The 12,594-nt window shown below is 36.6% G+C and overlaps 2 protein-coding genes across 2 annotated transcripts; one reads left to right on the top strand and one right to left on the bottom strand.

Moving 5' to 3' along the window:
* Positions 1 to 218: 218 nt before the first annotated feature.
* Positions 219 to 8,081, bottom strand: rassf1 (Ras association domain family member 1). The gene is made up of 7 exons (XM_077529600.1): positions 7,900 to 8,081; positions 5,092 to 5,564; positions 3,057 to 3,181; positions 1,654 to 1,758; positions 974 to 1,256; positions 795 to 910; positions 219 to 721 (listed from the first exon to the last, which is right to left on the bottom strand). Exons 2-7 carry the CDS (start codon positions 5,348 to 5,350, stop codon positions 572 to 574), a joined length of 1,038 nt encoding a protein of 345 aa, XP_077385726.1. The 5' UTR covers positions 5,351 to 5,564; positions 7,900 to 8,081; the 3' UTR covers positions 219 to 571.
* Positions 8,082 to 10,045: 1,964 nt separating this feature from the next.
* Positions 10,046 to 12,180, top strand: cyb561d2 (cytochrome b561 family, member D2). The gene is made up of 3 exons (XM_077528835.1): positions 10,046 to 10,444; positions 10,535 to 10,572; positions 11,612 to 12,180. Exons 1-3 carry the CDS (start codon positions 10,312 to 10,314, stop codon positions 12,113 to 12,115), a joined length of 675 nt encoding a protein of 224 aa, XP_077384961.1. The 5' UTR covers positions 10,046 to 10,311; the 3' UTR covers positions 12,116 to 12,180.
* The last annotated feature ends 414 nt before the right edge of the window (positions 12,181 to 12,594 follow it).

Below are 12,594 nucleotides of genomic sequence, written 5' to 3'. Positions count from 1 at the left end.
AGCTAAACTGCTCCATTACAGTACAGGTAGTACTGTTTGCTTGCCTGAACTATTAAAAAAAAAAAAAATTGCTGGCCAGCATCTTATATTAATCAGGCCGAACATATAACGCATACTTTAATGCATAATTCATAAAAGTGAAACGCATATACATAGTTTCATTGTGAGTTATGACATAACACACCAACTACCAAACAACTTTCACAAATACCCAAAGATCAGATATTTAGCATCAGTTTATTAGATAGTTATGCTACAGTATAAACACACCAACAACCATTTCCACAGGTAAAGTGTCAACTTGTAAGGGGTGTTGCACAGAATCTAAATAAAACGACAATGAAATAAAATATATTGACTACATGTGCCTTTGAACTCTCTATAAACAATGTAAACAAAGCAGCAATATTCTCAGAAAATACAAGAATCCAAATAGACTATCCACCCTGGCATGTATGAAAAATATATCACTTTGTTTAAAATTCAGTGTCTGCCCTTTTAGTAAACTTTATGAAAACATTTCCAAGTTTGATAGATTTCCCTTTGTTTCCAGATGATTTTTGCTTAAATGTCAAGCAGGAGCAGTAATCCTCGCCATGGCCTGCTTCATCATGTCCCTGGTCCGATCGTAGCGCCCCACTATCTGCCGGACATGTTCTTCTTCCTCACGCTGCAGAATACGCAGGAAGTTGCACAGCTCAGGAAAAGTGAACGCATCCCACTGTGAGGGAGAACACACATAATGTACTATTGTAATGTCTATTGTTATTGTCAAGTTTTCATTATGACCTTACATTCACGTCGCCGGTCTCATTCTCTTTGAGGACCAGACTTAAGACTTTTTCACTTGGTCCCGCACACAAGCGCAGATGGAGGGGATACTCATCGTCGCTCAGTTTTCGCATTGACACTAGCAGGGGGAAAAAAAACAGCTTAAAGTCGAGCACTGTTTGCTCTCATTTGACGAGCTTACCTTGGTTCTGTCTGTCGGTGCGCTCAAACAGGGCAAACTTGGCCGGGTTGTCCACCACTGTGAACTTATTGAGCAAGGCCTCGATGACTTCTCGTACCCGTGTTTGGGAGCTTATGTGCAGGTGTTTCGCAGCGTCTTTGGGGAGGTAGAACGATGTCCGTCGGGTCAGCCGGCGGCCGTACTCGTGCTCCTCCCGTGTTGGGCTCTGGGGAGGAGGCAGTGTGATCGGACGGACGAGCTGAAAGTGGACTTTGATGAAACCGGTGTAGGTGCCATCTTTATTCTGAAAAGAGGACAGATTAGAGTTATTAGTAGTGCCACTGCATTTTTAGCATTATACCAGCAAATAGTATTATTTTTCTTTCATTCAAAACACTCTTAAAACTCCTGGGTTATTTTCTTAGTGGGTTTCTGTGGGTGTGCCATACAAATTCTGCCTAGTAACAAAAGTGACATAAGCAGGAAATCTTATGTTACAGTTCATAATAAATTATGTATTATTTCTTTTGTCTGTACAATATAAAACAAAAGTGCACATCAGACAGTGAAATATGACATTTTAGCGGTTGAGGGTCCCTCCCACCATTTCATTCATGTAAAGACCCCACAAAACAGAAACAGGATGTGTCATGAGGAAAAAAAAAAAAAAAAAAAAAAAAAAAAGAGTTAAATTGTCTCACCACCACCATGTAGAGATTGCTGTTAATCTGAGCATTGTACTCTTTGACCTTCTGATGAACTTCGCCAACACTTAACTCCTGTTTGCGCCAGTCAGTCTGCTCATCCTAACAAGAAACCAGCAGCTCCAGTTTAGTAAAAACAGAAAACATGTCTTTGGATTTTTGAGGTTCATAAGAAAAAAAGGAAACACAAAGCTCACCGTTTCCCATTTGAATCTGTGACTAAAAGTCTCACTCGCAGTAAAATACAGCTCTGCTTGAGAGTCACCGATTGCATCTCTGATTGCCGAAGTCATCGCAAAGGTTCATGTGCAACGTCTCATACAAAAAGGCGATGAAAATAACTACTCTGCCCTCAGTGTATTCCCCCCGTCACTCTCATTTGTACACCACATTTACATTCGCTCCGCCCTGACCATAAAATCCCGCCATAAAAAAAAAACGCCTGTTAAAACAGCATGTTATTGTCCATTGTGTGGGAGGAGAGTGATAGCGTGCTTCTGATAAGGGATGTATTAATTCTAAAGGAGAGCTTCATTTTGTTGTCACCGCCAAATAATATATATAATGTACAATTCAATCCAGTGATCAACTACAATGGCTGTATAAACAATTTTGCTTTTATAAAAGAGATTAATATACTTGAAATAGTCACATCTAATATTTACTATTGTGGTAATACAGTGGCTATAAAAATTCTACACACCCCTGTTTAAATGCCACGTTTTTGTGATACCAAAAAAATCAGACCAAGATTTTTTTATTTTAAGTTTTAAAACATTTTCTATTATTAATGTGATCATTCACCCAAATAACTCAATTGAATTATTTCTTTTTGAGAGAGGAAGTAAAAATAATCGGAAAGTATAACTGGAATGTGGCTTTATTAACTCATTCACTGCCATTGACGGAAAAAGACGTCAATGATGCATTTTTGCTGGGCTGGCAGTGAATAATATAATAATAATAAACTTTAAAAAAAATCACAATCAAAGTAATGTTGAATGGGAATCAGCACACACTAGTCCCTATTTAAAGCGCCTCCTGACTTTTTTTTTTGCTGTCTAGCTGTTTAAATATTATTATTTTTTAAACAAATGACAATGGTGGTGTTGTTGTTTTGTATTTTTGCATTAATTGCCTCCCAAATGTTAGTTTAATAATAAGTTGTGGCTGTCCAACAGAACAGATGTTTTGTCAAGCCATTGCCTCTCATCAGCACTCTCCTTAATGACATTCCCTACAGATGCCATAAGAATGAGAGGACAAAAAAGCAGGCCATAGAGGACATATGGCTACACTGAACCATTATTAGTAGTAGGTACACTGCTTTTATTTGTTTTTAAAGTGTGCACTGTATATTTCAGTGCAACAAAAAGTTTGATTGCGACTTTACTCCTCACCACATTCGTGTCCGTCTCGACGGTGTCGACTGAGAAATCCAGCTGCCCGACTGGCAAACTTCTGTCTGCGCTGCAGTCCAGCTGGATGAGCCGTCGGCATCTGTGGTGACAAGTGTAGCTGCAATCTGCAAGAGGACAAGAAGGTGCGTTTTAACATGACAAAATTTCACGTTTTCACATTTTGGCTCATGTTAGGTGTCAGGAAAATGCTTGTGGGATTTGTTTCCAAGGTAACACAGCACATACATATTTTGACACATATTTCAAGGCCAAACACATGATGGGTTTGATGAATGGTAACAACACGAGCATCCTGCATTTGACTGATAACACAACTTTAGCAGTGGAATCCTAATGAGTCTTATTTCACTGCAATGGAAGTGAGTTGAAATCATTTTTACATGCTCCAAATCAGCTCACACATATTCTCATGATGCATCATCATCGTCATCATCAACACGGCTCCCGTTTGCAGGAACATGATGACTCAACACAGGATGACAAACAGGCCCGTCATCCTGCCCAGTTTGATGCAGATTTAGTGCTTCGGAGCTTTATAGGTCATCGCCTCCAGTGAACAACATGCTAACTATTGACAAACAGAAGTCATATGCTCGTGTGACTATTTTTTTTTTTTTTTAAGTCAAACAAAACTAGGAAATTCAAATCTTCATCTCGCTTAAATCAAGAAAATCTCCCTAACAGATCTAAACACAAACGGTGAAAATGGCTTCAATTTAACTTAAAAAATAAGGACGTGACTGGAAGCAAATTGTGTTGCTTTTGGACTATTTTCAAATTTTATTAATTGTGTAGTGTTTTATTACACATTTATCAGCAACTACTTTATTTTCGTCCTTCAAACAGTTATGAGTTGCAATAAATAAATAAAAGTGAAATTCCTTACAACTTGGACAAATATATACATTTTTTTTTCCTGCTTCCTTTCTTAATTTTTTTGGACATTTTATGTCTTTAAATTTTATTTATTTATTTATTTATTTTGTACTTTTTTCTTCATTTTTTTTGCTATCCATTCTGTGGCATTTTTGAGATTTCTGCTTTTGATTTTAGACATTTTATGGTTTCTTTTTGAACATTTTCTTTTCAGCCTTTTTTTAAAAATTAAATTCTCTGACATTTCTTGGCCATTTTATGCCAATTTTCTGCTTTTTCCTCTTCCTTTTTAGACATTTACAGAAGGTATTTTTAAATACTTTTTCATCAATCTTTCATCTTTATCTGACAACCTAAAAATTTTGACTCTGTTTTTTTGAATATTTAATTATTCATTTTTAATGTATGTACACTCACAAAAATATTTAAGCCTAAATTAAGAATTATGTAATTTTTTTACATGGTAAATTCACATTTACTTTTTTTTTTTTTTTAAAGATAATTTTAACGTACCAAATAAACGTTAGATACATATTCATTAGTAACACAAAACTTATTTATATGAAATGCATAATCCTCAGGTTTATGTATTTAGTATTTATAAAGTATAATTACTCTCAATTAACAATAATGACAGTATTTACAATACATAAAGTATATTGTTTGAATTGCATAACAATCAGTTTATCTGTACACAATAAATACCACATCGTCGTTGCTATGTGAAAAACACTTATGTCCATTTTTTTTTTCTTTCTCATTATTTTGGGATGAGACTGAATGCAGACATCCCAAAAACGTCAAAATAAAAAAAATTAATTATTATACTTTATTAATGCTAAATAAGGATTATGCATTTCAAATAAATAGGCTTTGTTAGACTAATGAATATGTATCATATAAATTTTATTTGGTATGTTTGTGTTCAAATTATCTTTAAAAAAACAAACAAAAAATAAATGGGAATTTCTTATGTAAAAAAAATTACATAAATCCTAAAAGGTAGGCTTAAATATTTATGTGAGTGTATGTATTTAAAGAATATTTTATCTTAAAAAAAGAAAGGAAATAAATACAAAAAAATATTTATTTCTACTATTTTTTTTGGATCTACATGGAGCCACACTATAGTACTCACTAGTGCAACGTAACGCCTGCTTATAAAGACCCCAGATGAATTCTCCACACAGGTCACACCAGGTGAGGTGCGTGTGACCGTAAGGCCGAAAGTCGTGACCCGCGCCAGCTTTTCCAGATGGGGCCTCGATGCTGACGGTGTCCCCGACCAGACGGACAACGTGGAAGCGACTTGGAGCGGCGCGTGGCCCAGTGGCTGCGAGCTCAATGGGATCATTGACGCTGAGGTCCTTCAGCTCAATCAGCTCACATTTAGGCATCCTGCTCGACACCCAATCACGGCGGACATGTCACGTGAGGTGTCCGTCAACCTGCGTGGTCTGGTATCCACCACTGAGACCACATCAGTGTTCGAGGACTCGGTTTAGCATGTCACGTTCACGTGTTTATTTGGGCGGAAGAAGTACAAGATTTGGCTTGGATGCCTTGCCAGCTTCATGTACTGCTGCAGCGAAGCACAGGTCACCACCAGCCCTGAGGAGATGAAACAAAGCAACTGCTTGAAATCGTACACAAGCTCACGCTAGAGTGCACTCTTAAATGATTGAACCATAACATCATCTTCCACTGGAAACGTTCACTTTTACTGCAGTGACAGCACAGTGCAGTTGAGACATTTTATCATTTATAGACTAATGTAAGCTTCACATGTGCCAAAAACAAGAGATTAAATTCAGTTATCTGATATCAGGATTCATGCGAAAACATTAAAAAAAAAAGTGGGACAAGATGATGAGGATAATCCTGTACAATCCAAACGTGACTCGATGCGAGTATTCACTGCATGTGACTGAGTGGAAAACAAACGTGTGTCGTATGTTGGGGACAAAACACCAGAAAAGCAGGTCAGATAACAAACGTCACTTCAGAAACTAACAAAACAACTTCCTCTTGATGAGTTTAGGGATACCACTGCTGAAATGTCAGAAAATATTGACCTCAAATACATGAGTGTTTATAAATTACATTAATAGGGAGAAAAAATATATATATTCTAAACGGCTTTTCCAGAGATGTTGGCTATTCTGTCCTTTTGTTGTGGAGTAATACGATTACTTTTTTTTTTTTTTTTTAATCTGTTAAGCAATTCTGGGCAAACTCCCAAGGTTCTGATTTTCACACATATGCTGATATGCTACAATTACACAACCATCATTTAAAATACAAGACATATCACACATCAAATATTTTAAATTGATACATTTTTTAGTGTAATCCTGGTTTTTAATATATTGTCCTAGTGTGTTTTATGATGTTGTCATGGTAACATCTCTTGCTGAGATCTGGCTCCAATCTAAATTGAGGGGAGAAAAAAGATCATCATGCATTTTTTTTTTAATGTGTTAACATAAAATCAACTGAACTATGATTAGTGAATCCAGATATTATTGAGATTTATATAAATACATATAAATAAGTAAATACTAGGGCTGCCCAATATATTGGAAAAATATCGATATCACGATATTGGCTCATGCAATATGTATATCGCAAAGACATGCAATTAGTTTCATATGGAATGTTATGCTTTTATCTGAATTTGACCAGTCAGCCGCTAAATAAAGTGCACCACATCTAATAGTTGATTATTGAGAGGTCATTACAATTAAAGAAACTAAGATTATATTGCGGTTGCTTATTATGCTACATGAAAAAAATATTTAATAAGATAAAAAAAAGTCATTTCTTTAGATACACATTAAATATCACAATAATATTGATATCGCTATATTCAGCAACCTTATCGCATGATTTTCCAATATCGTGCAGCCCTTGTAAATACACTTAAAAAAATGTGACTTTGCTCACGTTCTGATTTTTATGTATCATTAGAATTTGGGAAATTTGCTTGGTTCAATTCAAATGTAATTCAACAGAACTGGACCTCCATTTATTAGCAGGGGTTTCACGTGGCAGGCCACATTGTTGTTATAGCTTCCCTCAAGTGTTGTTGTATGTCACGTGAAAACAAATAAGTGTTTAATCACCTAATCCTATTATTAAATACACAACAAATTGATGGATTACTGAAATCAAAAGTCAAGGGTAACTGTAAAAATGGTAACAAAAAAAAAGTAAAATCTCAATATTATTATTTATCCCAATTTGACATTTTAGTCGAGATTTTGGCAATGATAATGTAAGTTGACACACGTGATTTGCTTTCATGGGCCACATTAAAAGATGTGGCAGGCCAGATCTGACCCCCGGGCCTTGAGTTTAACATAAGTGATATGGTCTTCTCTTCCTATTTGGTATTTGTCAATGTAACCAAAACTATAGTAACCTTTTTGACTTGTCTGAATCAGAAACACATCATTTCGTCACACATTTGTTGACCATTTATAACAAACTAGCTCCATGTCATGTGACCACATGCAAAAGTGTGCACATCTCGCTAAAATATAGTCCTTAATTGGAGAGACAGAAGTTGCTTACCACTAATTCTCAACAATCTACTCTATCTGCTCATTGAACATGTAAAACTTTAGTGGCATAGTTTTGCAGAGGAGCTGCATTGTGAGTTGCATATGAACAACCCGGGATATCTATTAGTGCCAAGTGGGTCACCGCACGGTGCATTTAAACCAACTAACAAGAGAACATTGTGTAGTCCTATACTATTTTTTTGTGTGCAATAAGTGTTTAAAAGCCCGATACGTGTCGAAAAAATGTTCATTTCGCGTGTGGGTTGCAAACGCTCAGCGGTTTAACAACCCGGATTAAGATTGAGAAAGGATAAAGAATGAAACGCACATGAATCGCATCCTCTGACAGGTTGAATAAAAAAACAACAACAACACGTTACCTTGTTAGTTGTTCGTTTCATCCCTGGAGGCTTGAAGTGAAGAGGAGGCGAAGTGACTGAAGGCAATTTGTCGATGAGTTAACTGCAGATGGTCCCCTTCCGAGTAACGACACTCGCTCCCCTCACTTCGCGCATGCACAATGCGAGGTTGTGGGATTACTTTCTAATCCCGCATGGCTGTCAGTGTCCGGCATCCAATATCGAGAGGAATCCCCTCTGTCGGAAATCCCAGCAGGTTATACGCAGCGGCTTGTCTGCTGCAGCAACCAGTTCATATAAATTCAGCCAATAACAGTCACTGTCATACTTTATATAAGAAACGCACAAAACTCAATTTCTGGAGGAAAAGATAAAAAAAAAAAAAAAAAAAAGTATTATAAATATTTAATTTTGCCCCATTTGGACACCACTCAGAGGAAAAAACCCTTAAGGCTTCAATATGGAGATCAGATAACTACCGAGTATCTGCAAGGAATTAGCTGTAGAACAAATACAATGTTTCTTATATATTTTTTATCAAGTAAAACAACTTTAAAAATGGTTTTATTTTAATGAATTATTAGATACGTAAACATTACCATTATAGAACCGTATATTTAGCAGTTTAGCAATGTTATACACAAAAAAATGCAAGGTTCTTATTTTATTTACTTTGATAAATATTACATACAATGAGTAACTGTTTGTAATAAAGAATCCAAATAGTGTCACTACACTTCAGCGCATACCAAGAACCTTCTCTCAATGGTGCAATAATAACAAAAAAATGTATATAAAGATTCCTTCGGGGCTTTTATTGGATTTATGCATGACTGCATTGCATATAGAAATAATTTTCCAAGGGTTAATGAATAAAGTCTGACGTGGAAGAAAAGACTAGTTGCACACCACATTGCAATCTGTTGACTGTCTGCACAAGTGTGTGCAGGCAATGCACAGTCACAAGCTTATTTGGCAGTAATTGGAGCACAATAACCAGAGGACAGCTGACCAGTGACGGTCCATTGAGTTGTTGGTTGCGGAATGGGCGCGATTTGTCTGAGAAATGGTGTGCATTCAATCTAACATGCAGTAGTTTGCAGGCAACAGGGCTGAATTTTATTTATATTTTTGTGATTGAAGGCCATCCACCATGAAGCAACTCAATAAACTGATACATTAATGCAATAAAACATGCATGTAGGAAACAGGTTGTACACAATCAAGGATTTTTTTTGGTTAGCCGATCACAGATCAGCGATCAACGACTAAGAAAAACATTCAGATCAGAAGATTGAGAAATATATATTCATAAAAAAAAAAATTATATATATATATATATATAATATACGGCCCATGAATAGCAAAAGCCCATGTATGACTCATGCCAATCGAAATGCATGGTAACAAGAAATAACACCCACAAAAATTCTAAAAAAAAAATTAAAAAAAATTGTAAAATAAAAAAATAAAATAAAATAAAATATGCTGATAAATATGACATCATTGATCGATCGGGCAAATTAAGAAATGACAGCCGATCAATAATTTAGTATGAAATGCAAATTAACGTCCAATCCCGATGCAGCTCACTGGATCGGTATAAATTCTGCTAATTCGTCACTCCTGAAGTAAAAATCATTTGACAATTGGGACAATATTCAGAACACTATACCAATTCATCCATTTTCTGTCGTGCTTGTCATCTTGGCCAGGTCACCACTGTAAAAGTCCCAACTGGTCTTTTATCTGGGTTTTGTGGTTAAATAAAGGTCGAACAATTAATAATTAAAAACAAATCAAGTAAACCAGCATGCATGATTTGGAATATGGGGTGAGGATAGTAAGATACGTTGTACTGTACATCAAATAAATAAATAAACAATGTATTGACTTACTTCTGCTAATTATGGGGAATTGGCCTAAGTCTAATTGTCATCATAATGATATTTGAGCATCATACTGTAGATTCAGTACTGCTTTGATAAATGAAATTAAAACTCATCGGTTTTAGACAACAAAGTTCAATATATGTGATATAATATAAGTGATATGACTGTTCAGAAAATACACATAAAACAATTTGCCCTTTGGCCAACAGTAACATTATTGTGAAAACTAACCGGAAGTAGCTCTAAAAAACTTAGCACTTTAGTATAAAACGGAAGTAACCGGAAGTTACTCGAATTGGTTTTCCCGGCATGGCGCTGCCAACACGTCTCATCAAATATGTTCATTGCTCATCACACCGCTGAAATATGGGAGTTATTTAGATTTGCTTGAATGACTTTCTTGATGCTTTTAATGACGGCGCTTTTCCTTCGGAGTTACCTTTGATCCTGTTTCGTTTCTTCGGGCAACTCTGGGTAACACGGTGGGCGCGTGTGGATTGCCAAAAGCCGTCAATATTCTACATTTAGTATTTTGTCGAACATGGCCCAAAGCAAAGAGGCAGAAGCGGAACCTCGACTGTTCGCTTTCGCAAGAGTAGCTTCCGCAGTGGTGACACACTTTCTCGGCATAACCCTCACGGGCTTCGTCGCTGTTCTGGCTCGACCTGGTTCAAGTGAGTGAATCATTTATTATTCTCACACACGTTCCTCTTTATGCATTATATTATAGTATACTTGACCAGTTTTGATGTAACCTTTTACAGGTTGGTTTTCCTGGCATCCTTTCTTCATGACACTAGCAGTAAGTTGGATCGTTTCAAAATAAAACTTCAAGCACGTGACACTTGTTCTTTGCTGTGATTGGTCAATGTGGATTTGCGCACCTCTATTGAATGAGCGCCGTAGAAACTTGACGGTCCAGTGCCAGTCAAGGTCATTTTAGTTAACTAAAATTAACGAAAAAATAAATAAAATTAAAATTCAGAAAACAATGTAGTTAACTAAATAAAATAAAAACGAAAATTCTTTTTAAAAAAACAAAAACTAACAAACTATATTTTATGTTTACAAAACTAACTACAACAATAATTATCGCAAAATGTCCTTCGTTTTAATCTTTGGTCATTAATTTAATGCATGAGCCTTTGGGGATTTAAATGTGATTTTAAGTAGATTTATTTGGATATAAAATGAAATAAAGACGTTTGAAGGTGTCACACAGAAGTGGCGTCATCTAGCAGCAGCCAAGAGAAAAGCACCTTCAGATGATGTCGCTCCTATGATGTTTTTTTTAAATATTGTGCACAAGTGATACACATAAAAAAACAACAACCTGAAACTAACTAAAACAAAGCATTTATTAAATACTTAAAACTAATAAAAACTAACAGAACCACTCTGAAAACTAATTAAACTTAAAAAACAAAACTCAAAACGAAATCAAAACTAAATAAAATGGAAAAGTCCAAAACTATAATAACCCTGGTGCCAGTGTACTGCAAAAAAAAAAAAAAAAAAAAAAAAGGGCGCTCAATGTAGTAAAATATCAATTTTAGTGGATAAAACTCAAAATATTTAATATTAAATATTCAGAAAGCAAGAATGTGTTGATTTTATCATATTTATTTATGAAATAAAAAATTACATTTTCGTACTGGAACCCCGCGTTCTAGAAATTCATTGGATATATATATATATATATATATATATATATTTCTTTTACTTGAGCGGCGCCGTATCAGAAAATCACGCAAAAATTTTCAGCTCGCAAGGCAGAAAATCGACCAGGTGCCGATTGGTAAGTTGGAAAACTAAGACCAAGTTGTTTTCCTATCCACCAGTTCTCCTTCTTCATGACAGAAGCCATCCTCCTCTTCTCACCCCATGGCTCCCCCTTGAAGAAGTTCTCCCACAAGGTCAAAGGTCGCGTGCACTGGATGCTGCAGTGCGCCTGCGTGACGTGCGCCGCGCTCGGCCTGGCGGCCATCTTGTACAACAAACACCTGCACGGCAAGCCTCACTTCACCTCCTGGCACGGTCTGCTGGGCGTGATCACGGTGTGCACGGTGGCGGTCCAGTCGCTGGCCGCCGTCCCGCTCATCTACCACTCCCTGGCCAAAGGCTGGTCGCTGGCTAAGCTCAAGAGGTACCACGCGGCGTCAGGGCTGGTCACCTACCTGCTCGGCAGCGGCAGCCTGCTCCTCGGTCTGACTTCTGGGTGGTTCACCTCGTCGGTCAGTGACGCCGCGTGGTACCTGGCGGCGCTTTGTCCTGTTCTCAGTGCACTCATCATCATGAATCAAGTCACCAGTGCTTATGTGGCAAGGAAACGTTTGCAGTCCTAATTGGCGGTGGGAAGTAATGGACTCTAAATACATTGTTTTGTTAATATACTAAAGCTGATCTTTCAGATTTTGGTACTTGGGTATTTATTTTTGACGACTTTTTATGTTTGCTCTCTACATTTGAACACAGATGTCTGTATTTTCTACTCCTTTGTCAACACAAGGCTTGATCCCCCCCCTTAATCTCATGTCATAAAAAATAGACATGAATTGAGAAAAGTCAGTCGTGGTTGAGTATTGTTTAACGCGACCGTGGTTATCTCCAACAATGAGACATAAATGCGTTGTTTTGCGCCAGCCTGAAATGATCAAATTTGGCGGTTCAAAACTTTTGAACTAACTAGAAACACATCCAGCTAAGGTTTTGTTCAGTTGTAAAGGTACTAATAGTACATGAAAAATAATGCAAATATCAAATGTATTTATTAATTAATGTTTGACTGCCAAAAATTGCTAAATAAGTAAAGTATGCCTTTTTA

The sequence above is a fragment of the Festucalex cinctus genome, chromosome 8, assembly GCF_051991245.1.
Source record: "Festucalex cinctus isolate MCC-2025b chromosome 8, RoL_Fcin_1.0, whole genome shotgun sequence".
Taxonomy (NCBI): domain Eukaryota; kingdom Metazoa; phylum Chordata; class Actinopteri; order Syngnathiformes; family Syngnathidae; genus Festucalex; species Festucalex cinctus.
Note: the sequence above shows the minus strand (reverse complement) of the source record. Positions and strands in the feature narration are given on the sequence as shown.